This window comes from Hemitrygon akajei, chromosome 8, assembly GCF_048418815.1.
Source record: "Hemitrygon akajei chromosome 8, sHemAka1.3, whole genome shotgun sequence".
In the NCBI taxonomy this organism is placed as follows: domain Eukaryota; kingdom Metazoa; phylum Chordata; class Chondrichthyes; order Myliobatiformes; family Dasyatidae; genus Hemitrygon; species Hemitrygon akajei.
In genome coordinates, this window is record NC_133131.1 from 121470197 (window position 1) to 121497905 (window position 27709).

Below are 27709 nucleotides of genomic sequence, written 5' to 3' on the forward strand. Positions count from 1 at the left end.
ATTTTTCCTTGGAGACGTGCAGGTAACTGATCCAGGGCCAGTGCAGCTGCTTCTAGTATAGGCTCCTCTCCTCCTCTGTGGTTTCATCATTCAACCCTCATGATCTTTATCTGACAACCCTGATGCAAGATACATTTCCTTAAATTCATAAACAGGGCATGCTTAGTATTATGGTGATATTACAATGTGATTTTACTTTGACCAAATCTTATTAAGATTTTTAGAAAAAGAAACTTCTAGCAACTAAATTGAAACCTGCTTGCTTCTCAATCATTTGCCCAGTTTCTGTTTTAGTAGGAAATACTATCCAAGGGAAAAATAATAGCAAATTAACCTACGCTCTGTCTGCCAGAGCAAGCAGGATCTCCCAATGGCCACACATTTTAATTCCACGTCTCATTCCTATTCCGATATGTCAATCCATGGCCTCCTCTACTGTCAAGATGAAGCCACATTCAGGTTGGAGGAACAACACCTTATATTCCGTTTGGGTAGCCTCCAACCTGATGGCAAGAACATTGATTTCTCTAACTTCCGTTAATGGCTCCCCTCCCCTTCTTACCCCATCCCTATATATATATATATATATATATATATATATATATATATTTCTCTCTCTCTTTCCCTCTCACAATAACTCCTTGCCTGTTTCCATCTTCGTCTGGTGCTCCCCTCCCCCTTTCTTCTTCCAAGGCCTTCCGTCCTACGATACTCCCCCTTCTCTAGCCTTGTATCCCTTTTGCCAATCCACTTCCCAGCTCTGAGCTTAATCCCTCCCCTTCCTGTCTTCTCCTATCATTTTGAATCTCCCCCTCCCCCTCTCAAATCTTTTATGATCTCTTTAATGGATTAATGGAGAATGTGTGGAGCAGGTTAAGACCTACAAGTATCTGGGAGTACAGTTAGACGAGAAGCTAGACTGGACTGCCAACACAGATGCCTTGTGCAGGAAGGCACAGAGTCGACTGTACTTCCTTAGAAGGTTGGCGTCATTCAATGTCTGCAGTGAGATGCTGAAGATGTTCTATAGGTCAGTTGTTGAGAGCGCCCTCTTCTTTGTGGTGGCGTGTTGGGGAGGAAGCATTAAGAAGAAGGACGCCTCGCGTCTTAATAAGCTGATAAGGAAGGCGGGCTCTGTCGTGGGCAAAGTACTGGAGAGTTTAACATCGGTAGCTGAGCGAAGGGCGCTGAGTAGGCTACGGTCAATTATGGAAAACCCTGAACATCCTCTACATAGCACCATCCAGAGACAGAGAAGCAGTTTCAGCGACAGGTTACTGTCGATGCAATGCTCCTCAGACAGGATGAAGAGGTCAATACTCCCCAATGCCATTAGGCTTTACAATTCAACTGCCAGGACTTAAGAACTTTTTTTTTAAAGCTATTATTAATGCTTTTTGAGTTAGTGATTTAGATGCATATCATATTATTACTGAGTTAAGTATTGTATGTAATGAGTTTTTGCTACAACAAGTGTATGGGACATTGGAAAAAATGTTGAATTTCCCCATGGGGATGAATAAAGTATCTATCTATCTGTCTATCTATCTATCTTTTTTCCGTTAGTCCTGACAAAGGGTCTTGATCCGAAACGTCGAATGTACTTCTCCCTATAGATGCTGCCTGGCCTGCTGTGTTCCACCAGCATTTTGTGTGTGTTGCTTGAATTTCCAGCATCTGCAGATTTCCTCATGTTAGCAAATTAACAATTTTTTTTAGTATTTCTATTTTTCTCATGCTCATTATTACGTGAACAAGCTTCAAAAAGTGCTACCTTGTTTAAAAAAAGGGGTTTGCAATTATTTGAACAGGGAATTTTTCTGTAATGGCCATTTATATGAAACACACATTGTGCTGAACTTGACTACAGTTGGTATCATACTTACTGTCTGAGAGTTCCCACAGCCGCGGAGGAAGATCACTGAAGTACTCGTGATTCAGTGCCGATAAAGCTGACAGTCTTTTCTTTGGGGAGCACTGTAGAAGTTTGGAGGCAAGATCTTCAGCATGGGCCACATAATCTAGTCTGAAACATAAGAGTGCAAAAGGATATTACTTCTATTTGCAAGGCATACTATAGTGTCACCCAACACAATAGTGTAATGTAAATGGAACCAGCTGCTGAGACTATGAAGAAATTAGTAAAATATAAGTTAAGTGCTGTGCAAATGATTTGCATGTTTAAAGAAGCAGTGCTTATCAAGCAAAATATCTGAATATAAAGTTATCAGAACACCACAAAAGCATCAGCTACGTTACATTATCTCAAAATTACCAAAACATGAGGGACAAATGCACCTCCACAGTTTCCTACTGTATTTTGCTTATGAATCTAACTAGAAAATTTGTTGGAAGTCAAAGAACCTAATTTTCACAAGCATGAAAATAGTCCGGTAATTAACAATTAGTCTAAATAATTGGTATAATTTCTTAAGCTGGTTTATAAACCAAAGTGTTGGGGGAAAATTGCACATGCCAAAAAAACAGTCCAGCATTTTTAACTTTACATCAATATAATTTACCTCTCAATCCTAGAAAGAAAGCAGTAAGTAGAAAAGGGACTCACAAAGCCTTTTTTTTTTAAATAATGTTTCTGCACATTAAAGCAGAATCATTAATTTCTAAATTTTCCCACATTTCCTTTGCCAGTCACAGCTCCTCCCTGGATCAATTTTCCTCCATGTGTTTACATGCCCTATAATCTACCCAAATCTTTTGATAATATCTGTACATGTTCCAAATTGTGAGAACATGTTTCTTCCACATGAAAGAGACTTTGTTGTAGACTGTTGGAATTTTATCTGTGGCGAGATTCAAAAACAACCACATCTATAAATACATACATTTTCAATCAGTAACCTCATGCCAGAAAAGTTTTTCCAAAGCTAACTGACAGCCTTGGCTTCAAAGCTCCAAAGCTGAATAACTGTGACACTTAACACCATTTCCTTGTAGTCTTCTCCTTTTTAATCCCTAATGAACTTTTACTTCAGATTGGTTGGGAATTTTTCTCATGACCACTCCTACAAATGGAATGCTGTCAAAATATCAGTAAACGTCAAACTGACAGTGTGATGATTTTAATCACCCCTATCAATCTCAATCTTGTCATCACTTATATTAATTATATAATTGAAGAACCAACAACTGCATAGTTTGTTGGATCTATGCTTATAAAGGTAGATGTGATCCACATTACATTTAGCTTAAATCTATCATATATGAATCATAAAAGGCATAATTCCTTTAAATTATGTTAAGATTCACTGTTGCTGGATTGGTAATGAAAGCAATGGCTCATAACTTCCTATTTATCTTGAGGAGGATAACCTGGAATTTCTACACAAAATCTGACAATATTGTGCTGAATAATTGGGAGCTACTACTGTATCCCGCAGGACACCTGAGGCTCTTGTGTAAGCATTTCCAAAACTCTCAATCATCCTCATAACTGCACTATTCCTATTATGATCTAACATGAGATTCCTTAAGTGTCCTAACATAGAGATATGAACTCTTCGAAGTTTTGTTGTGAATAAGCTAGGGAAAATTACACTGAACCTGTAGCAGCCTAGAGCATGCAACCTCTGACAGCATCTTTAATTCAATGAAGAGGAAGCACTGGAAGTGAAACAAACAAGTTCAAAATTTAAAGTTCAGGTTCACAGTAAATTTATTATCAAACTACCTATATTCGCCATATACAACCTTGAGATTTGTTTTCTTGCAGGCATACACAGTAAATACAACAAAACACAATAGAATCAATGAAAGACCACAATGAAAGAATGGACAAACAACTAATGTGCACAGGACAACAAACTGTGAAAATACAAAAGAAATATTTAAGCAATAGATATCAAGAACATGAGATGAATATACTTGGAAGTGAGTACATAGGTTGTGGAAACAGTTCAGTGAAGTTATCCCTCCGGCTCAAGAGCTGTACCTTTTCCCTGATGGTAACAGCAAGAAGAGAGTATAACCTGGATGCTGGGGTTCCTTGATGATTGATGCTGCTTTCCTGCAACAATGCTTAATGTATATGTGCTCAATGGTGAGGAGAGCTTTACCCATGATGTACTGCACTGTATCCATTACTATTTGTAAGCTTTTCCATTCAAGGATGGTGGTGTTTGCATACCATGTTGTGATGCAACCAGTCAATATACTCTCCACCGCACATTTATAGGAGTTTGTAAAAGTTTTATATGTCATGACAAGTCTAAGGAAGTAGAAGTGGTGCTGTGCTGATGGAGCTTGTGGAGGAGATGTTGTTGCCGATCCAAACTGACTAGGGTCTGCAAGTGAGGAAATCGAAGATCGAATTGCACAAGGAAGTATTGAGCCAAGGTCTTGAAGTTTATTTACTTAGCTTCGAGGTGATGATAGTATTGAGTATCCAACTGTAGACAATAAAGAGCATCCTGAAGCTTTATATAATGTACATTTTAAGTGAATTAATTTAAATCGATTATTTTGCTTTGCTGTGCTTGAACTAAAAGACATAAATGTTTCTGTGGGATTTACCAACAGAAGACCTTGCAATGTATAGACTCACTTACCCAGTTGCAGCTTCCTGCATGAAAGGGATTTGAGCCGAGAATTGACTTGGTTACAGTGAGTTCAGCAGAAAGGCAAGCAACACAAATGGGTATGTGACACCCAAAATATCCAGAATCACCTCCTGCTACCTGTCTGAATCTGCAATGCACTGTCAGAGCATTTAAGAAACATCCTGGCTAGCACTTGACTCACCAAGGCACAGAAGGCCCTGCATTCAGTGCAGGCAAATGTGACAAGGAAGTTGGGAGCAATGGTGTGCACAGACCTGTTCCTGTGCTGTACACCCCTGTGACTACAGCTTCAAATTCATTCCTGAGCAGTGTTACAGAATCTCACAGACAACTGCTGCATTGAATACTGATACTTAGTCCATTTTTCTATTCTACAGATTGCCTTCTTCACTGCACAGATGCTATGACATTCAATATGAATGACCTGAGAAAGGAAGAGAATAAATCAACCCACACCAAGGCAAAAACTGAACGACCAGGCAATTCACAGTTATGGAAAACATGGCGTGGAAAGGATGGTTCAAAAGACTCTGATTAAAATTAAGTTCAATTCTCTCTATGGCAATTCAATAAGTGTCAGTAATAAGGAATAAAAGCTGGAGGCAGATGCACATATTGCAAGGAACTGGACATTGAAAGGATACTAGAAATGAGGTTACACAAAATTCAATACAAGGAATTAAGCATTGCAACACATCTAAAAATATTTATTAAAAATAGAGCTCAATAAGAGTTGGCCTGAACAAGCTGTACTTGTTAGAGATAACATACGGCAGTAGGACAAAGAAATTCCTTTTGAAATAATTTGAAAAAATTTCCGGCAAGATGGCAGCACACTCAGATGCAACAGTTTCTACAGGGCCAACCAAAGGTGTTATTCTGTTTTGTAAACATATTTGTTCAGATCACCAGACCCCGCGGGACATTAAGGAATTAAACTACTGCAGGTGTACCCTATGAACTCGCTGATTGGTGGAGAAACTGAAGGAGCTGGACTTGATGCAGATCGTGCTGCTGTCTGTGTCAGAGAGGCGATGGTTCGCAAAGGCGGTGTGCTGTCTAATGGTGAGTGATTGTCTTTGTCCCTTTTCTTGTGACCACAAGACCCAGTTGGATGTTTGCAATGCTCCCAGTCCAATGCACTGTTTTATTGACAAATGGCAGGAGATCTGTGTGGTCTCAGTTGTACTGAGGACTTTGCCTCAAAATGCAGTGTCACCTCCTTGTAGCTACCCAGGAGAGAGGTGTTAGTTAGTGCACTCCACCGATGTGGTGTGGTGTCCATGCTGGACTCAGTGCTGCTCTCCAGTGCTTGCTCGGCAGAAGACAAGATGTAGTGTGCTGGTCTGCAGATTGCTGCAACACTGATGTACTCAGAGACTTGGACTATTTGTGTGTGACTGTATTTTACTTCTGTCTTATATGTGCTATGTGTGCCTTTTGCCGTGAATGACTATTGGTACTGAGTTTTGCACCTTGGCTGTTTTGCTGTTGTGTTTGGCTGTATTCATGGGTATTTATGTTTGGTTGAATGACTATTAAACTTGAAATTGAAATGAAGCTTTCAGTAAGACAAAAATAGAATCCATCTGGATGATGACCAAAGATGACAAAGTATCAGTCATACTATCTGGCTTGTCTGCAGACCATCTAATAAATGAAGGGAGGTGGAGGAAAAAATATAGAAATAAATTAGGAAAATGATCAATAAACAGAATATTAATCAAAGCAGATTTCAACTATTCTGAAATTAAGTGGCCAGAAAGTATAAATAGAAATGATTAGAGAACTGCATACTGAACTCCAGTGTGTAAGAAGTTCAACAAGCCAGCTGGTTCCAGTAATCAGAAATGAACCAGAGTGGACTCCTCAATGAACACTAAGACAACATTGAACAGTCTCTATCTATTTTCACCAGAATGTTTGGAGGATCAGTTCAACTTCATTCTGGATTCTCTAACCTTATAGAAATTGGCATTCACCCAACTTGATTCATTCCAAACTTCATCCAGAAATCTGTGCACAGTAATATGAGAGGAGGTCAATGAACATTGCCAAAAGATCCCATTTATTCCAACTGTAATCGAAAATGATTAAGGTCCACTTGAAATGTTAACGCAGTTTCTCTTTTACAGGATCTGCCTAACCTTGCTGAATATTTCTAACAATTTCAGTTTTTGTTTTCAATTTCAAGCATCTGCAGGATTTTCATCATGGTTGCTGAAGATCACCTTAGCCTTATAACCGCACTACAAAATTTCCTAGGACTGTCCTAGGTCCAACAAACTTCAGATGCTCCATCAATGACATTTTCTCTAACTTGTCAAAAGTACAGCTGATCACTAAGAATGTAAGAGTTTTGAGCTCCACTAGATAGATAGATAGATAGATAGATAGATAGATACTTTATTCATCCCCATGGGGAAATTCAACTTTTTTTTCCAATGAAGCAGGCTACATCTAGGTCCATCTAGAACAATCTGACCATATGAGTGTCAGAAAATGACCATCTTAACAAGGAAGTCTAACCACTTCCCCATGGCGATCAAAGGCATCACCATTATCTAATCTACCACCATCATATTCTGGAGAGTTTATGGATCAGAAACGTAACTCTGTCAGTCACTCAACAAAGATATGAGTAACTCATCTCATTTTCTGAAATCCATATTAACAGAGCAATGAAACACTCTCATTTCACAATAACACTTCTGAAGCTCAACATCATGCAGGTTGAAACGACCTTCACATTTGGCCCATCAAGTCCTACTTCACATACTCACACTCCCCATGACATTACCATAGCTGAAGGTTTCTTCTTCTCAGACAGTTCTTCTGATTGACCATATCCTGCTTTCATTCCAGCCTCAGGGTTCTGAGGTCAGTGTGGTAAATGCAGACTCCTCCACTGACTGGGGAGCAAGTGGCTAATGAGACAAGTGGGTGGATGCCTGTCATGTGCTTTTTCATCGCTTTTGAAAGGTTTCTGTGTGGACACAATGTATGGACTCCGGTTCTCAATATCAAGGAAATTCCTAGGAGTTCTCCAAATTCACTGCAAATACTAATGGAGAATTGGATTGCTCTGTGAGCTGGCAGAGACTGGATGAGATGAAATCACTTTCTTCCATGTTGTAAGCAAATATGGACAGCACGGAGTTCTAGACTCACCTGCCAACATCTTACTAGTCAAGCTCTTTCGGATTTTTGTATACTTCACTAGGACTAACTCTCATCTTCATGAATCCCAGTGAACATGCACACATTGTACTTAATATTTCCTTACAAGACAACACTCCTCATTCCAAATTAATACAGTGAGCCTTTGCATCATTGCCAAGGCAAATATGCCTTTCCTGAAATAGGGAAACCAAAACCAATACATTACTCCAGGAGTGAACATAGAACAGTACAGCACAGCAACAGGCTCTTCAGCCCACAATGTAGTGCCAAACCAAATTAGTAACCAAATGACCAACTAAACTAATTCCCCCTGGCCTAAACAACACCCATCTCCTTTCATTATCCTCACATTCATGTCCCTATCTAAACATCTCTAAAAAGTACCACCACCCCAGGCACCCACCACCTCAAGGTCACACACCGGGAACCTACAGCGACCTTCGGCTTTTGAGATGGAAGGAACCGAGCATTTCACAAACTAACCATTTTCCTCATTAGTCGAGCATCTCCTGCCTCTTTTGCGTACGAAATGCAGTTCCCTTCTGATTTGATAATCAACTCAGAACCCACAATCCCAAAGAAGGAGCAAGTCATCCTCATCCCAAGGGATTGCCTAAGAAGGTGTCTCACAGTGAGAGAGACCCGCTCAGGGAACCTCATGCTGTGCACTGATAGATCATTTTTTTCAATGGCCATTTTAATTATCAAGTGGAATCACTTCAACATAATTAAGAAAGTAAAGTTAATATTGAAAGGTTGTTTCACTGGCCGTATAACTAAAGCTAGGGCATCATCAATTTAGTATCATAAATTTTAATTAAACTGTTGATATTTAATTGATTTTACTAATTGAGGGCAAATATGACAAAGAATGCACAATAAACAAAGGGTATTAAAAACAAGATAGAAAAAAAAACAGATGGATACTTGAATGTATGACCCACAAGATCTTTAAGGTAGCAGAAGAAATTAATAAGATGCTTAAAGAAGGCATCAGCTATGGATGTGGCCTGAGAAACAGGAAGCTAAATATTCAGAATACTTTACCCTGCAGGCAGAGGCTTAGAATGGAAAGCGTGGTAGTCATATTAGAATTGTATAAAATATTAACTAGACCACAACTAGAACACCGTGTATATTCCGGTCACCACACTACAGGGAGCAGCATAGAAGGCACAGAGCGGATTTATGAAAATGTTTCCAGGGAGCATTTTTGTTATGACAAAACACTAGCTAGGCTGGATTTCATTGCTTTGGAAAAGAGACAGTGGGGAGAGGTGGAGATTTAACTGAGGTGTATAAAATAACAAGAAGCTTATCTAAGTGTATGGAAAGAACATACTTCCTAAAGCAGAAAGGTCAATGAATAGGAGTTGCAGATTAAAAGTAACTGGCAGCAAGTTTAAAGAAGTGAGAAGTTTATTTTCCACTAGAGCAACAGGTATCGAACAAGAGAAAATCTGCAGATGCTGGAAATCCGAGCAACACACACAAAATGCGTGTTTTTTGGCCCAAAACGTTGACTGTATGATGCTGCCTGGTCTGCTGAGTTCCTCCAGTGTTTTGTGTGTGTCGCTCTGAAACTCACTACCTGCATGAACAGAAAAGACAGAAGCTCACATTGCTTTTGGAAAAGACTTTGGCAAGCAATTGTGCTGTAATCCACAAACCTACGGACAATGGATCGAAATCAGTTAATGCTGAATATCAATTTCTTGCCAGGAATGGATGTAATGAGCAGTGTGGCCTCTTTCTACACTGGAACATAAGAAACAGAAGGAATAGACTGTCTGACCCTTCAAGCTGCTCAACTACTCATTGAGAAAATGGCTGACATTCCAGTGCTATCTTCTAGCACTATCCCAACATCTAGCTTTCTTTGGATGTTCAGAAATCTACTGATAACTGTTTCGAGTGAACACAACACTTAGCAGAGCAGTGAATTGCACAGGCTCAGCACTCCAGAGTAAAGAAATCTATCCTCTTTCAGTCCAAAATAATCTACATTTTTTTTCAAACTAGACTCCCTAGTCAGGGAAAACCCTCCCTACATCAAGACTGCCAAACCTTTTCAGAACTTCAGTACAACATATAAAAGGGAAAAGGCAAGTGAGTACGAATGAGGGAGATGCTTAGATTCAAAGGCAGGAGAACTTGTAATGCGGAATATGGAAATGGCAGACAAATTAAATAATTGTTAATCAACTAACTACAATAATGAGGAAATGAAACAAGTTAATATGGTTCAAAAATAAGCTATTTAGATAAGATAGACTGGCAAATGATACTTAAAGGGTTGACAGTGGATATGCAATGGCAAGCATTTAAAGATCGCATGGGTGAACTACAACAATTGTTCATCCCAGTTTGGAAAAAGAATAAACCAGGGAAGGTAATGCACCCATGGCTGACAAGGGAAATTAGGGATAGTATCAAGTCCAAAGAAGAAACATATAAATTAGCCAGAAAAAGCGGCACACCTGAGGACTGGGAGAAATTCAGAGTCCAGCAGAGGAGGACAAAGGGCTTAATTAGGAAAGGGAAAAAAGATTATGAGAGAAAGCTGGCAGGGAACATAAAAACTGACTGCAAAAGCTTTTATAGATATGTGAAAAGAAAAAGATTGGTTAAGACAAATGTAGGTCCCTTACAGTCAGAAACAGGTGAATTGATCATGGAGAACAAGGATATGGCAGACCAATTGAATAACTACTTTGGTTCTGTCTTCACCAAGGAGGACATAAATAATCTTCCGGAAATAGTAGGGGACCGAGGATCGAGTGAGATGGAGGAACTGAGGGAAATACATGTTAGTATTACATGTGGGAATAGTGGGAATGAGGATAGTGGGAAGTGGTGTTAGGTAAATTGAATGGATTAAAGGCCGATAAATCCCCAGGGCAAGATGGTCTACATCCCAGAGTGCTTAAGGAAGTAGCCCAAGAAATAGTGGATGCATTAGTGATAATTTTTCAAAACTCTTTAGATTCTGGATTCGTTCCTGAGAATTGGAGGGTGGCTAATGTAACCCCACTTTTTAAAAAAGGAGGGAGAGAGAAACCAGGGAATTATAGACTGGTTAGCCTGACATCGGTGGTGGGGAAAATGCTAGAGTCAGTTATCAAAGATGTGATAACAGCACATTTGGAAAGCGGTGAAATCATCAGACAAAGTCAGCATGGATTTGTGAAAGGAAAATCATGTCTGACAAATCTTATAAAATTTTTTGAGGATGTATCTAGTAGAGTGGATAGGGGAGAACCAGTGGATGTGGTATATTTGGATTTTCAAAAGGCTTTTGACAAGGTCCCACACAGGAGATTAGTGTGCAAACTTAAAGCACACGGTATTGGGGGTATGGTATTGATGTGGATAGAGAATTGGTTGACAGACAGGAAGCAAAGAGTGGGAGTAAATGGGACCTTTTCAGAATGACAGGCAGTGACTAGTGGGGTACCGCAAGGCTCAGTGCTGGGACTCCAGTTGTTTACAATATATATTAATGATTTAGACGAGGGAATTAAATGCAGCATCTCCAAGTTTGCGGATGACACGAAGCTGGGCGGCAGTGCTAACACTGTGAGGAGGATGCTAAGAGGATGCAGGGTGACTTGGATAGGTTAGGTGAGTGGGCAAATTCATGGCAAATGCAATTTAATGTAGATAAATGTGAGGTTATCCACTTTGGCTGCAAGAACAGGAAAACAGATTATTATCTGAATGGTGGCCGATTAGAAAAAGGGGAGATGCAACGAGACCTGGGTGTCATTGTACACCAGTCATTGAAGGTGGGCATGCAGGTACAGCAGGTGGTGAAAAAGGCAAATGGTATGTTGGCATTCATAGCAAAAGGATTTGAGTACAGGAGCAGGGAGGTTCTACTGCAGTTGTACAAGGCCTTGGTGAGACCGCACCTAGAATATTGTCTGCAGTTTTGGTCCCCTAATCTGAGGAAAGACATTCTTGCCATAGAGGGAGTACAGAGAAGGTTCACCAGATTGATTCCTGGGATGGCAGGACTTTCATATGAAAAAAGACTGGATCGACTAGGCTTATATTCACTGGAATTTAGAAGATTGAGGGGGGATCTTATTGAAACGTATAAAATTCTAAAGGGATTGGACAGGCTAGATGCAGGAAAATTGTTTCCGATGTTGGGGAAGTCCAGAACGAGGGGTCACAGTTTAAGGATAAAGGGGAAGCCTTTTAGGACCAAGATGAGGAAAAACTTCTTCACACAGAGAGTGGTGAATCTGTGGAATTCTCTGCCACAGGAAACAGTTGAGGCCAGTTCATTGGCTATATTTAAGAGCGAGTTAGATATGGCCCTTGTAGCTAAAGGGATCAGGGGGTATGGAGAGAAAGCAGGTACTGGGTTCTGAGTTGGATGATCAGCCATGATCACACTGAATGGAGGTGCAGGCTTGAAGGGCCGAATGGCCTACTGCTGCACCTATTTTCTATGTTCCTATATTAGAGAATTTGATCTTGAAATCTCATAAATTCCAAGCACTCAATGATTTACATCCCAGAGTTTAGAAAGAGGTAGCATTAGAGTTAGCATATACTCTTATCACATCCCTCCAAAGGTTTTGAGGATTCTGGAATTGCTCCTATGGATTGGAAGGGGGAAAATGTGACTACACTTTTTAAGAAGAGTGTCTCAGAAGGAAAGCTAGCAGCATGTTAAATGAATGTCTGTAGGTGGGAATGCGTATGGGGATGGATGAATGGCTTGCAAAGATTTTTAGTATTGAACTAAGCTAACAGATTTATAAAAGAAAATCAAATTTAATTAATACGACACAATTATTTGTGGGTGTGAGCATTCCACAGATTCACTACTCTATGGCTAAAAACATTCCTCCTCATCTCTGTTCTAAAAGGTAGCACCACAATTTTGAGGGTATACCCTCTAGTTCTGTATACCCTGACCATAAAAAACATCCTCTCCACATCCAGCCTATCTAGCCCTTTCAGCATTCGGTAGTTTTCAATGAGATCCCCATGCATTCTTCTAAATTCCAGTGAATACCTCATATGTTAACCCCTTCATTCCCTGGATCATCCTCATGAACCTCCTCTAGACTCTCTCTAATGACATTCCAATGATATTAGTCTCCACAGCATCCAGAAGACCTTGAAAAGGCCATGCCTTAAAAAGGTGGCATCCACCATTAAGAACCCCTATTACTCAGGCCATGGTTTCTTCTCATTGCCACCATGAGAGAGCTGGTTCAGGAGCCTGAAGACACGTGCTCAACATTTCAGAAACAGCTTCTTTCCCTCCGCCATCAGATTTATGAATGGACCATGAGCCCATAACACTTCCTCAGTATGTTCTTTCTGTTTCCTCTCTTTTTGCACTACTTGTTTAATTTAATTTACAGATTTTTTAATTGTAATTTATAGTTTTTTTATTATGTTTTGCAATGTACTGCTGCTGCAAAGCAACAAATTTCACAATATGTGCCAGTGATATTAACCCTGATTCTGATATTTCAACAGTTTGGTCAGCAGAAGCCCTTTGCCTCAGTCCTATAGGTAAAAAGGCCTAACTTCCTCTTACATAAACTAAAAACAGTCCTATTTATTTTTGCTTTCCCAGTTCTGACAAAGGGTCTTGAAACAATGCACGAACTCTGCTCTCTTCCCATGGATGCTGCATGATCTGCTGTGTTTTCTGGATTTTATTTCAGATTTCCATCATCTGCACATTTTTGACTTTCAACACAATGTGACCTATTTGTTACATTCCCTTTCTATCAACTGAAATAGATCTTTAAGGGAACATTAGTGGCCCAAGCTTGACGGAGAAAGAGAAGAAGCGGAATGTTACAGGCACTCATTTGTTCACTATCTCCCTACCTGCTTAATTAGCAGCTGTGCTTCAGCAACAGGGCACAGAATTTATTGCTCAAGCACCTGAGGCAGAAATACACCATTAAAAGACAATTGATTACTCACCAAAGACACCTCTCTTATGTTTTGGAAAATGCCCACAGATAACCCCTTTCTTAAAATGACTCAGCATAAAAGAAATGAAGGATTAACTTGTAATTGGATAAATCTTATCAGGCCAAGACTGAAAGAGAGAATATGTCACATCATTGGAGAAACGATCAAGTGAAAGTGCCGAGGTTTATGCTTTGCGGTTTTGCAAAATAAAAATCATAGGTATCAATGAACTTGCGTAAACACCACTTTTGCACAGATATAATCTGATATTTTAAAGTCTCAATCCTTACAAATCCAGACTTGATTTCATACCGTCTGACCTCACAAGAGCAGGTACGCTAAAGCAAGGCTAGCCTGTGACCACAGTCACTAACAAACATTTTATAGCAAGTTCTATACAACCTGGCCTATGATAAAAGGAAAATTTGGTACTCTAGTTAACATTCCACAGCATTCTTTCTTCACATATTTATTTCCTCATGGATTGGGCTCATGCCAGAACTGACAAAAGGCAGAATACATCAAGAAACAGAAGTAGCTAAACTAAACGGTTGGCAGGCTCTACAGTTAGTAATTTTTCCCTGTCATTGGCTGCAAAGGCTGATCCCTAAAGGAATTTGCTCAACCCAGAAAAGCTGATTTTTTTAAAAGATGGTCATCGAGAACAGCTGCTCTCGAGCAGACATGGTTTGTTCTATTAAATCACTGTAAAATGCAGCTGTCTTCAGCGCAATATCTCATCTGAACTTTGAAAGCATACTCAGTGCTATAAACATTTCAGTAATGTCATATAAATTGTACTCTGGCAGACACCTTCGAGTCAAGAATTTGAAAAGGTTTCCTCTTTTTAAAGTGTAAATAGGAACTGGTGTGTGGTTAATTTATTCATTCAGGGCTTTACCAAGAATTTACTGGAATGCTACACGTTGTTCTGCCAAATACGATGCACAGATGACCTCCTGGAGCCAGAAGAGTCAAAGGTCATTCATCATGGATAACTTGCCTTGTCCAGATGAGTTTCTACTCGCTTTCTGTTGAGCAGATTGTACTGAGCAAATAAAAAATAACTAGTGAGGAAGCAAACAAAGCTGTGCTTGAATTTCTGAAAAGATAGATTCATGCAATGACCAAAATGTTCTACTATTTTAAACAACATTAATACATTATATATCAATTAGTTTCTCATAATTATAAAATACTACATTTTAATAAATGTTTTAATTATTGAATAATTGCTCCCTGAAAGTTCAAAGATCTGGAACTCTTCATGCTTATTGTCTGGGTTAAAATATACAAAGTTCTGATATCAGCAACTATGTCATGTGTTAATGTAATGTTATGTAGTTATAGGACATAAAAGGCTTACTCTACTGCTTCCTGTTTTGGGCATTGCTCAGTAAAATTGCTGACCTAATGAAGAATATGCCTTGTTCTGTATGTGCATGCATCTCTTCAAAGCACAATATTTCACCCATTGGTATCTTCTATGACAGAATGACTACAGAACCTCACTGATTTTCTCCTCCCTAACTCAGAGGATAATAGAGTAACTACAGTACATCAAACATGCCCTGATATACATCAACTGTCTCAGCACTGACTGGGAAATTAACTTTTTTGGCTGATGTGCTGCTTACCATATCAACCAGATGAACCATCTTGTACAACTGAAGTATTAAAAAATATTAAATATTTTACCTATGTTCCTGGAGGTAACCGTGAAGAAACATAAAATAGTAGCAGCATGAGATCTGAACTCTCAAAGGAACAACATCGACTTGTTGGAACCAGCAGCACAGCTCAGCTCAATGCCAATGTAAAAGTAATTGCAGTGCCTAATTAGAATAAGTTACTATGTAGTGGTCTTTCAAGTTAAATCACCAAGAGCATTTCTGAGTTCCCTTGAGCTGCTGAAAGATCAAATGATAGGAAACTAAAACTGTTGGCTAGTGGTCAGAATCTACAAATGGAAAGAAAATATCTTTTGCTTTTAATGTCTTTGACGGAATTTTTAAAAAGCCAATTTTCCGCGACTAAAATCAAGTGTCAAGTATTAATATTGACAGCATCTGTACTGCGCACAAGACCAACTTCTTTCCTGTCGTTCTGCTGACACTATTGTGGTGCCAGAAACACTCCTTACCATTCATTTCTTTGAAGATTCTCCTTAAACATTCAAGTTGGGCTTTCTAATGATCTTGGAAAAGAGGAAGACAAAATGACAGCTGCACAAAATAGGGCTTCTGAGCAGACAGCCAGTTGTTGTTGGCCTTTCCCCTAACTTAGTCTACAGCAACTACATGCTGAGGGGTAGAAAGTAGTACCTAAAGTAGATGCCTATCAGCCATCACATGTATTCACTGCTCATTAAAGCCAACAGCACCAAATTCATCAGCTAAGTACAACCAGCAGCACAGCAAGCATTTATCACCAATGACAGATGTCTTTTGTCAGATGTTTAAAACATCAGAAATCCAATCATTTTGATATTGTACCACTTACCATGACTATATATTCAGTTGCTTTTTATCTTATAATTGAAATCCATCTCAATCATTAGTTAAATGATCTATTTTAATTTGGCCGCACCTAAGAAGATTGGATTGATTGTTGCATTTTAAGACTCTAAGAACAGGAGCAGAATAAAGTCGTTCAGTCCTTTGAGTATGGTCAACCATTTGATCATGGCTAATTTATTTTCCCACCCAACCTCATTCTCCTACCTTCTGCCCGTAACCATTGACACCCTTATTAATCAAGAACCTACCAACCTCCACTTTAAATATACCCATTGACCTGTCCTCCACAGATATTAGCAACACTGAATCCTACAGCCTCATGACCCTCTGGCTAAAGAAATTCTGAACTATCTCTGTTCTAAAGTGATAGATTTCTGTCCTGAAGATGTGATCTTTGAGCCTAGAGTCCCTTGGCTTGGTTTGTAACTCCAAAACATATAATTAATTGGAAAGGAAACACAGAGCCAGAAATGTATGTCTTAGTTTTCGTTTTTTACTTTAGCAAGATGTACGAACATGATGTGGTGGCCTGATGACATATGCTATTCACGTAGTTTCATATGTAACCCGTAATGAATTATTTAAACAAAGAATGCTTAATCAAACAATATATTAACAATTTAACTTAAATATTTACTGAAATATTCAAACAAAACATTCTTCCCTGCTTACCTATAAAATCTAACTCAAAATAGAAAGCATCTCAGCTTTTATATATATTATACACACACACACACACTATACTAAACTGCATATTTCCTGACTGGGCCGGGGAGGGGGAGGGTGAGTCAGTCTGCTTGATGGTTGAGACGTGGCTGTGAAACAATCTCAGGATCTGGGACCTCCTCTGTGGTGGTTGTTGGAGCTGACTCTGGGACTGCAGGAAGTGGTTCTGATAGCTCTGAATGCCTCTCAGCTGGACAGATTGGCATCATCTGAACAGTGCATGGCAAGCTGCTCAATCTGCTGAGCTATTCCAGGACACCAGACAAAGCTTTGAGCCAACACTTCCATTTTGACGACGGCTAGATGAATGGAATGTACTGTAGCTCCTCCAACACTTCAGCTCTCAGCCTGGATGGTACAACAACTCACAATCCCCACACAAGGCAACACCCGTCAAGGGCAAGTTCATCCCCCGCACTGGTAGAAAAGGGGAAACTGACATTTCTGCTGCACATTCCAGCCATTTTGAGGGGCCATGTAGAAGAGAGACAGTGGAGGGTTCTTCTCTGCTTTCCATTTGGATCATCTCTGCTGTAACAGGGAGACTTCGATTTGCATCAGGGAGAATACATCAAGGGGAATGTCTTCTTTTGTAAATTTTTCAGGGATTTCCTTTTCCAAGGGTAAATGTGGCAATCTATCAGCATTTCCATGATTAGTTGTCCTCTTGAAATCAATCTTTTAATTGTGTCCTCCAAGAAACAGAGCCCATCTCTGCAGTTGTGCTCTGGAAAACCCTATTGTGGATTGAAAATGGGGGGTTCACTTCCATCACTCATAACGTGTCACATGACTGCACCTACACCTACAGGCGAGACATCACAGGCAAGCTTCGCTGGATGACTTCAATCAATATATATGACAAGTGTCCAACATCACCATTTTCTTTACCTTCCTGAAAGCCCCCTCACACTGTTTTGTGCACTGCCTTTTCTTTCTGACCTGTAGTAATGAGTTCAAGAGGTGGAGCACAATAATCAGGTTTGGCAGTCACCTGTTATAGTCATTGACAAATCCTAAAAAGGACAGCAACTGTGACACAGTCTTTGGTCCTGATGCATCCACCACTGCTTAAATTTTCTCAGCATACTTGTGTAATCCTTGTGCATTGATGGTGTGACCACAGTAAATGATGCTTGGCTTATAGAATTCACAAATGCATCATTGAATCATGCTCTGAGCCAATAACCTTCTAATCTTTTAACACTGTTTTGAGATTTTGGAGATATTTCTTGTCATTTTCGACAATAACAATGATGTAATTCAGGTAATACTTAGTGCCTGAGCAGCCTTGCAGCACCTGGTCCATAGCTTTCTACCGGAGTGCAGGTGCAGATGCTCCTCTAAAAACAAGCCTGTTATAGTGATAAAGCGTGTTGATGGTGAGAAACACATTGGATTCTTCTGCCATCTCCATCTGTAGGTAGGTCTTAGCTAAGTCCACTTTTCTGAAGAGTTTCCCTCCAGAAATGTTTGCAAAGATAGCCTCTATCCTGGGCAAAGGGTATTGATCTACTTTCAGTACCAGGTTGATAGTGACCTTACAATCACCTGAGATCCTGGAAGACCCATTCTTCTTGGCTACTGGGACCACTGGCATCGCCCATGAGCTCCAGTCAACCTTGAAAGGAACTCCTTCAGCCTCCATGCAATCTAGCACACTGGCTACATTAACATGGATGGTATAAAAAATGGACAGGCTTTGAAAAACTTGGGTGTGGCATTTTCATTTAACATTATTTTACCCTTGATACGTGTGAGTTTTCCAGTGCCTTCCTTGAACATGCTGTGGCCTCACCCAGTCCTGATGAAGAGTCTCAGCCCAAGGCATTGACTGTTTACTCTTTTCCACAGATGCTGCCTGGCCTGCTGAGTTCCTGTGGTATTTTGTGTGTGTTGCTTGGATTTCCAGCATCTTCAGATCTTTTCTTGTTTGTGATCCTTTCTTAATTTGCTTTCAGTTGACTCTATTGCAGGGGATGTGACATGCAAATGGTGGATGGATCTCCAATCAAGTTGTAGTTGTCTCAGTCAATTATGACCCCATAATGCTGGCCCTCCTGTTTTTACCACGTGCAAGCCAAATGTGGCTGTTGCTTGGTGTATTTCACCACTACAAATGTTATTCGCACGGGAATGATCTTTTCTCTAATATATCTTCTTAGTTGAATATCTGCAGGCTTCAATTCAGTATCTTTGAAATACCGTTTAAACTAATTTTTTTTGAATGACTGAAACAGCTGAGCCAGTACTCAATTCCATTTAATTAATTTGCTGTAAACAACTGTTGTTAGCCATATTGCTTTTCTATTGTTAGTTTTCACATTGTAAATATCAAGGCTACATTGTCCTGTGTTATTTTAATCATGATCAGATTTTTCATCAACAGCATGCAAATTAGTGCTCTTTTTGAAACTGCAAATTGACTTTTTTTTATCTTTTACTCTTCTCTGTGCAGTCAATTCAGCCATGTACACCCCTTCCTTTCAATTCTACTTATAAACCCTAAGTCGTTTTGCAATCAACAATGACTAACTTCTAAGCAAACTATGCTAACTGTGCTCTTTCACCTATTACACTCAGCAAAACTGGCACTTGTTTCTCATTGGCTATTTAATTTGCTTTAAAATATTGTTCAATTCACTCCATATACAGATGCCAATTACCTCGTGCAATAAAGCCATTTTTGCTTTTTTAAATTTATTATTATTATCCGATAATCTCTGTTTATGAACCCATGAATTCATCTCTGTCCCTTTACATGCTGCACTTTTTTTCTTAACTTGACCATTTCTCACTGTTTTTTCTTCCACTTGAATGTCTCACTGCACTTCAACAGGTAGGCAGTAATCTTGGGTTCGTTTAAAACTTCCTCATCACCATAGTTATGTTTTGTAACATTAATACAGTGTCCATTGTTGGGTGCCTCCAGCACCCAAGGCGTGCCCTTTGCTGTCAGGTATGAGATACAGGGGCCTGAAGGCTCACACTCAACATTTCAGGAACAGCTTCTTCCCCTCTGCCATCCAATTCCTAAATGGTTGTTGAAGCTTTGGACACTACCTCACTTTTTAAAATATACAGTATTTCTGGGTTTTTTTGCACATTAAAAAAAATGTATTCAATATACGTAATTGATTTACTTGTTTATTTATTATTATGTTTTATTTTATTTATTATTTTTTCTCTCTTTGCTAAATTATGTATTGCCTTGAACTGCTGTTGCTAAGTTAACAAATTTCACATCACATGCCGGTTAATATAAACCTGATTCTGATCTGATCTGAAAACTAATTGATAAGAAACATAGAGTGGGAAAGTTTTTGTTTTTTCACTTTAGCAAGAGGCACACACGTGATATGGGTGGAGTAATGACTTATGCCTTTCACACATAACTGGTATCAAATAATTTAAACAATGAAAGAAAATGATATATTTACAATATTACACAAAAATTATTAAAATAATAAATACATAACATCCCTCTGCTTATGGACTATAGGAAATGCAGAACACTTAAGAAAGAAATCAGGAGGGCTAAAATAAGCCATGAGGTTGCCCTAACAGAGAAGGTGAAGGAGAATCCTAAGGGATTCTGTAGATATGTTAAGAGCAAAAGGATTGCAAGGAACAACATTGGTCCTCTAGAAAATCAGAATGATAACCTATGCATGGAGCCAAAGGAGATGGGACAGATCTGTGGTAAACCATGTATACCTGTCTGGACACGCCCCTCTGCTGACTGCACCTGTGGCTCCTCCCACAGGCCCCTGTATAAAGGTGATTGGGGCACTGCTCCTCCCACAGTCTTCAACATGGGCGTGCCCATTTTCGCTGTTAATAAAAGCCTATTATTTTGTACTCTACTTCCAGTCTCCTAGAGTTATTGATAGCGCATCAATTTTATTAACAGCGAGGTACGAAACTAGATTAGACATTGATTGGCTTTGTGGGAGAAGTCAGAGAATGGTAGTAGATGGTTGCCTCTCTGACTGGATGCCTGTGACTAGTAGAGTGTCAATAGACAATAGGTGCAGGAGTAGGCCATTTGTCCCTTCGAGCCAGCACTGCCATTCACTGTGATTATGGCTGATCATCCACAATCAGTACCCCATTCCTGCCTTATCCACATATCCCTTGATTCCACTGTCTTTAAGAGCTCTATCCAACTCTCTCTTGAAAGCATCCAGAGAATTGGCCTCCACTGCCTTCTGAGGCAGAGCATTCCACATATCCACAACTCTCTGGGTGAAAAAGTTTTTCCTCAATTCCATTCTAAATGGCCGACCCCTTATTCTTAAATCGTGGCCTCTGGTTCTGGACTCCCCCAACATCGGGAACATGTTTCCTGCTTCTAGCGTGTCCAATCCCTTAATAATCTTATATGTTTCAATCAGATCCCCTCTCATCCTTCTAAATTCCAGTGTATACAAGCCTAGTCGCTCCAATCTTTCAACATATAACTGTCCCGCCATCCCGGGAATTGACCGCGTGAACCTACGCTGCACTCCCTCAATAGCAAGAATGTCCTTCCTCAAACTTGGAGACCAAACCTGCACACAATACTCTAGGTGTGGTCTCTCTAGGGCCCTGTACAACTGCAGAAGGACCTCTTTACTCCTATACTCAACTCCCCTTGTTATGAAGCCCAACATACCATTAGCTTTCTTAGGGATTAGTGCTGGCTGAGTTGTTGTTTATCATCTATATCGACAATCAACAATCCGAATGATAGCGCGGTTAACTGGATCAGCAAATTAACGGGTGACACCAGGATTGTGAGTATAGTGGACAGCAAGGAAGACCAACAGGACTTGCAGCGGGATCTGGACCAGCTGGAAATATGGGCTGAAAAATGGCAGACGGAATTTAATGCAGACAAGTGCAAGGTTTTGCTCTTCAGTAGGACCAATCAGGGTAGATCTTACACAGTGAATGGGAGGTCACTGAGGAGTGTGGTAGAACAAAGTGATCTGGGAATCCAGGTCCATAATTTATTGGAAATGGCAGCACAGGTAGCTAGGGTTGTAAAGAAAGCTTTAATGAGGTAAGGTGAGATGAGGTGTTAAGTTGAAGTTGTACAAGATGTTTGTGAGGCCTAATTTGGAGTATAGTGTGCTGTTGGTCACCCACCTACAGGAGAGATGTAATTAGGTTCAAAGAGTACACAGAAAATTTACAAGGATATTGCCGGGACTGGAGGACCTGAGTTATAAGATTGAATAGATTAGGAATTTATTCCTTTTTAAGATTGAGGGGGGATTTAATAGAGGTATACAAAATTACAAGGGGTAAAGATAGGGTAAGTGCAAGCAAGCTCCTGGTCTGTCCAAGTCCTTCCACAGGCTCAGTGCTACTTTAACACCACCTGCTCCTCCACCTACCTTTGTATCGTTCACAAGTGCAAATTAAGGATTCTAGTTCTTTGAGAATTACTTTCACAGTTAAATATAAACAGACATTAAATTTGTCATTTGAATCTAAATAAACTGTAGATACGTTCATTTGACTGAGAGTTAAAATTCTGGTACAGCAGCAAAAGAAGAAAACTTCCTCCAAATAAACAAATGTTAATTCTCTCCACTAATGTTGGTGTACCTTGCACAGGTATGCTCTCAGATCCAATACAAATAACTGCTGGATTAACTTAATGTCATACCACCTTGGAGACGGATTGCCATCAGGCACGTTTCAACAAGTTACCTTCTCTCTCCCTCTCCAATACAGCAGTGTAACTAGGGGCAGCTACTTTGTGGCCAAGACAGGGCAATGTTTATTTTATAAAATATCAGCAAAACTAACAAAAGGATACTGGGAGGACAGAAATATTATTTCTGCAGGAAACAGTAATCTTTCAGAAATAAAGCAACAATCAGATTCAAAGTATTACCATAATCATATTTCATCAGAAAATTACATTCAGTCTGATCCAGAATGATAAAATTACACTTATTGCAGGATATCTGTTGAAACTAAATTCAGTCCTAATAGCAACAAGCATTGAACTCTTCAAGGTAAATTGGTTACCTGGGAAATGGCAGAAGATCATATTACTTTAGAAAATTAGAAGATAAATTTGTAAGTTCCTCTCAGATTGAATAAAATGTGTTTAATTGCTTCTTTTCATTCCCACTAGAGTTGGGCAAGAATTGTGTTTATTCCTCCAGATTTCCAAATAGCACAAATAATTCTGTCAGACCACATGGTGCTGAAGATCTGAATCAGCTGTTCTTATTCGTCAGAACACTGGAAATGAATAGGATTGGGGTGTAAGACATACCCTTATTAAATGGTGCTTAATTTTATTAAGAATGCAAAAGAAGCGAAATATTGTAGACACTTAAACCAAGGCCTATGCAGCTGGTGGTAAAGGCAAGTGACACCAAAATATACACAGGACAGGCTGAGTAACTTGCACCATAAGGGCTCCCTCTTAAACAGTAGAAAATGAATGTACATCACAGAAATAAAAAAATAACCCTTTACAAAAGATTAAAGTCCATAACATGTTACATTCTTCATATTTCTAAGTAGAAAAAGAAAACTGCAGAAAGAATAAAGGCTTCTTCTGCTTGTTGTCTATTTGTGGACAACAGAGAACCCAGATCAGGCCTACAAAGGCCTTGTAACCTTATGGAACTTTCTTCCTTAAGGGATGTTGGAAGTACATTCTTTAAATATTTTTAAGGTAGATGGAGATAGATTCTTGTTAAGCAAGGAAGATGAGAGACTACTGGGAATGTAGAGTTGAGGCTGCTGTCCAATCAGAGAGGCTTGTTTGATTGATAGAGCAGGCTCATGGGCTAAGTGGCCTAATTCCACTCTTAATTCATATTCAAGTTAATAGCTAAGTCTCTTTTTCAGTTAATCATTAATTTTTACCCTAGAGGTAAATGGTCTTTGATGATGTGAAGCTGTGAAAGCGATTTTTTTCAGATACAACATATCTGAAGAGAATGAAGCATTTGCCATACGTCAGTTGTAAGACTTTTAGCTACTTTGACTGGTAATCCTTAATGTAGGCAACAACAATATTTGCATTACAAAGTTCGATTCCATTTTAATGCAGAGAGGTGTCCAAAGAGTAATCTTTACTTTGAATTTTCATTTTCTTTTATCCAGACATCACCAGTTGTTAAAGAGATGCTTTTAATTCCCTGTCAATGATGTCAATCATCTTGATGAGCAGATATAATTGGGACCAGTTGGGTGGGCACTGTGGTTAGCATGGACTGGTTGGGCTATGGATCTGTCTCCATGCTCAATGACTCATGTATCTAGATGTCTATCTTCATGTTAGATTTCACAATAATATGTTCAGTCATAAAGATGGTAAAGCAGAAACAAAATACTTAAACTGAAACCAGAGGCTGCAAATGCTGAAAATCTGAAATAAAGATAGAAAATGCATCTCATACTCATCTGATCGGGCAGCAGCTCAGGTGAGAGAAATGTAGTCAAGTCAAAGCCTTTTATATTAAGTAGAAATTGTACTTCATGGTGTCCTAGAAATTATATTTTAATTTTATTCACATATTCAATTTAATTAAAGTGTCCAAAGGTCTTAAAGTCCAAAGTGTCCTGGGAACGTGTCTAGTACAACAGCACTCATCTATCCCAAAGTTGTCTTCTTTGCAAGCCACATTGCAGATATCTTGCCACATTTACAACTGTAACCTTCTCCTCAAAGTACAAATAAAGAAGCATTTTATTTTAAGATTTGTTAGTGGCTGATGCCATTTTCCAAGCAGAAATCCAAGAATAATTCCACAAATGCTCAACTCTGCAAAATTATTATATATTTCCTCCTGAGGCAATACAGGAGATTTCCAAATAAAGCTATTTTATTTTCACCATGGAAACAGGCTCTTCTTGCATGCACAGTATTTTAGATTGAATATACTTCATGTAATTTTATGTTGAAATACAAATGTGTGAATTAATCATTAGTTGCAATTAATTTTCAATTTATTACTATTTACTAAAAAATCTGAAACAATTTTTTTCTAAATCACAAAGCATGTGGCATAACAAGAATGGTGGTGTCTCACTTCAAATATATCCTGATTTGAACATTCCTGCATTACACATTCAAGTTTAATGGTGAACAACTTAAAAGCCAAAACTGAAGTCTGTGCATTATATCAAAAGCTACTTCAAGGTTCAATTTATCTGCTTTGATTCTGTCTACATAAATGAAATGAATCTTAGTTCTTGGTCTCAGATGATTTAATGCCTTTGTCTCAGGCCTTCAAGGTTTGAAAATTCCTGAGAAAGGCTAAACTATTTTCGGGAATTATAATTCCCCTAGAGTTTCAGAAAAGAACACACTGACAGGCAGACCATCCATCTTTTATTCCATTCTGAATAGCTGGGTTACAAGTCAGAGATCACTGTTTAAACTTTCTGAGTGTTGTTCTGTGAATTATGAAGGTTACTACGTACACTATCGAAATTAAATGCAACTCCTCCTTTCACTGCTTTCCACTTCTCCAATTCTGCTGAAATCAGTCGGAACAATGTACTTATTCCGAGCAAGAGAATGATTCAAGTCAAAAGTAGCATGTTTGTGGTAGGATTCCACTCATTTTGGGGCCCCTCACAACTATAAATTAGGATACAGACTGCAGTTAGAAAAATAGCACAGCAGAAATTAGTACAATTTTGTGTATGCTTGAGGAACTCCACTTTGCATTTAATACTAAATACCCACATGATGATGAATTCCACATCACATTAAACATGAAATTAATTTGCCCCAGAATTGATCAGAACTAATATATTCTATTTATTACTATTCCTTGTATTTCTCCTTGTAGATAGCTACTCAGCTATATTTTATCAGATTATTTATTAGCACTTATGCTAATTGTTATAAAGCTATCCTGGATAAAAGAAAATGAAAATTCAAAGTAAAGATTACTCTTTTTGGACACCTCTCTGCATTAAAATGGAATCGACTTTCATTGTGACTACACTAATATTAACATTTCAATGTTTAATATTCAAAGTAAATGTATTATCAAAGTACATATATTTCACTATACACAATCCTAAGATTCATTTCCTTGCAGGCATACGCAATAAATCCGATAACCACAATAGAATAATGAAAGACCACATCAACTGGGCATATAACCAGTGTGTAAAAGACAATAAACTGTGCAAATAAGAAAAAAATGAACTAATAATAATATACAAAGTCATAAAAGAAATCACATCTTACTATAAATATAAGGCTGATCCAGTATTAAAGTCAGAATGCCACAAATTATATTATGACTGATCAGTGATTACAGATAGGACAATCCAAAATAACCATCTGGATATAATACTGTAATACAGGGTAGACAGACAAGAACAACAGTTAATAGGTATCTCAAACATGTGAAAATCTGCAGATGCTAGAAATCCAAGCAACACACACAAAATGCTAGAAGAACTCAGCAGGCCAGGCAGCATCTATGGAAAAGAGTACAGTCTACGTTTCGGGCCGGGAACCTTCCGAAGAACTGGGGGGAAAAAAAGATGAGGAGTCAGAGTTAAAAGGTGGGGGGAGGGGAGGGAGAATCACAAGGTGATAGGTGAAACCAGGAGGGGGACAACTGAACTGGGAAGTTGATGGTGAAAGAGATATAGGGCTGGAGAAGGGAAACTCTAATAGGAAAGGACAGAAGGCCATGAAAGAAAGTAAAGGGGCAGGGGTACCAGATGGAGGCAATGAATATGCAAGGAGATAAGCTGAGAGAGGAAAAAGGGGATGAGGAATGGTGGAGGAGAGGGGTTCAAGAAATCGATGTTCATGCCATCAGGTGGGAGGCTACCCAGATGGAGTATAAGGTGTTGCTCCTCCAACCTGAGCATGACCTCATCGTGACAGTAGAGGAGGCCATGGATTGATGTGTCAGAATGGGAATGGGAAGTGGAATTAAAAAGGGTGGCTACTGGGAGATCCTGCTTTTTCAATAAGTGAAAAACACCAGAAATATGCTGAATTAAAAGAGGAAATTGAAAGACTATGAAACATGAACAGGGTATACATTGTCCCAATAGTAACATCTACAACTGGTATCATCCCAAAGTTACTAAATAATGGCATTAACAATTAGGCCTACACAGCAATATTTATGTAAATCCCCAGAAAGCCACAATACTAAACATCACTAGAATAGTTGTAGCAATTGAGAAATGAGTCTGCTTGGCTATGCCTGTACCTTGGGTTTTGCCAGCTTGAGCTGGTAAACAAAAATACAACAATAGTAATAATAGTGAATAAATAAGCAATAAATATAAAAAACATGAGATGAAGAGCCCTTGAAAGTGAGTCCATTGCTTGTGAGAACATTTTAGTGATGGGACAACCAAAATCAAGTGAAGTCATCCCCTTTGGTTCAAGAGCCTGATGGTTTAGGGATAACAATGTTCCTGAACCCGGTGGCGCGAGTCCTGAGGCAGAAGGACCTGGGTGGGAGTGGTCCCGGATACTGGATGCTGTTTTCCTGCAATAATGCTCCTTGTAGATGTGCTCAATGGTGGGGAGGGTTTTACCCGTGATGGACTGGGCTGTATCCATGACTTTTTGTATGATTTCCATTTAAGGACGTTGGTGTTTCCATACTGGGTTCTGATGCAGCCAGTTTATGTACTCTCCACCACATATCTAGAGAAGTTTGCCAAAATTTTAGATGCCATGTTGAATCTTTGTAAACTCCTAAGGAAGCAGAAATGTATCCATGCTTTCTTCAC

General features: G+C 39.1%; 1 protein-coding gene across 5 annotated transcripts in view; it reads right to left on the reverse strand.

Moving 5' to 3' along the window:
• Positions 1-27709, reverse strand: part of cdk14 (cyclin dependent kinase 14) — a 590315-nt gene that overhangs the window by 158192 nt on the left and 404414 nt on the right. For all 5 annotated transcript variants that reach the window (XM_073054502.1, XM_073054501.1, XM_073054505.1 and 2 more), the window contains one exon: positions 1887-2026. In XM_073054502.1, coding sequence (XP_072910603.1) covers positions 1887-2026 — 140 coding nt within the window. The remainder of the gene's footprint in view (positions 1-1886; positions 2027-27709) is intronic.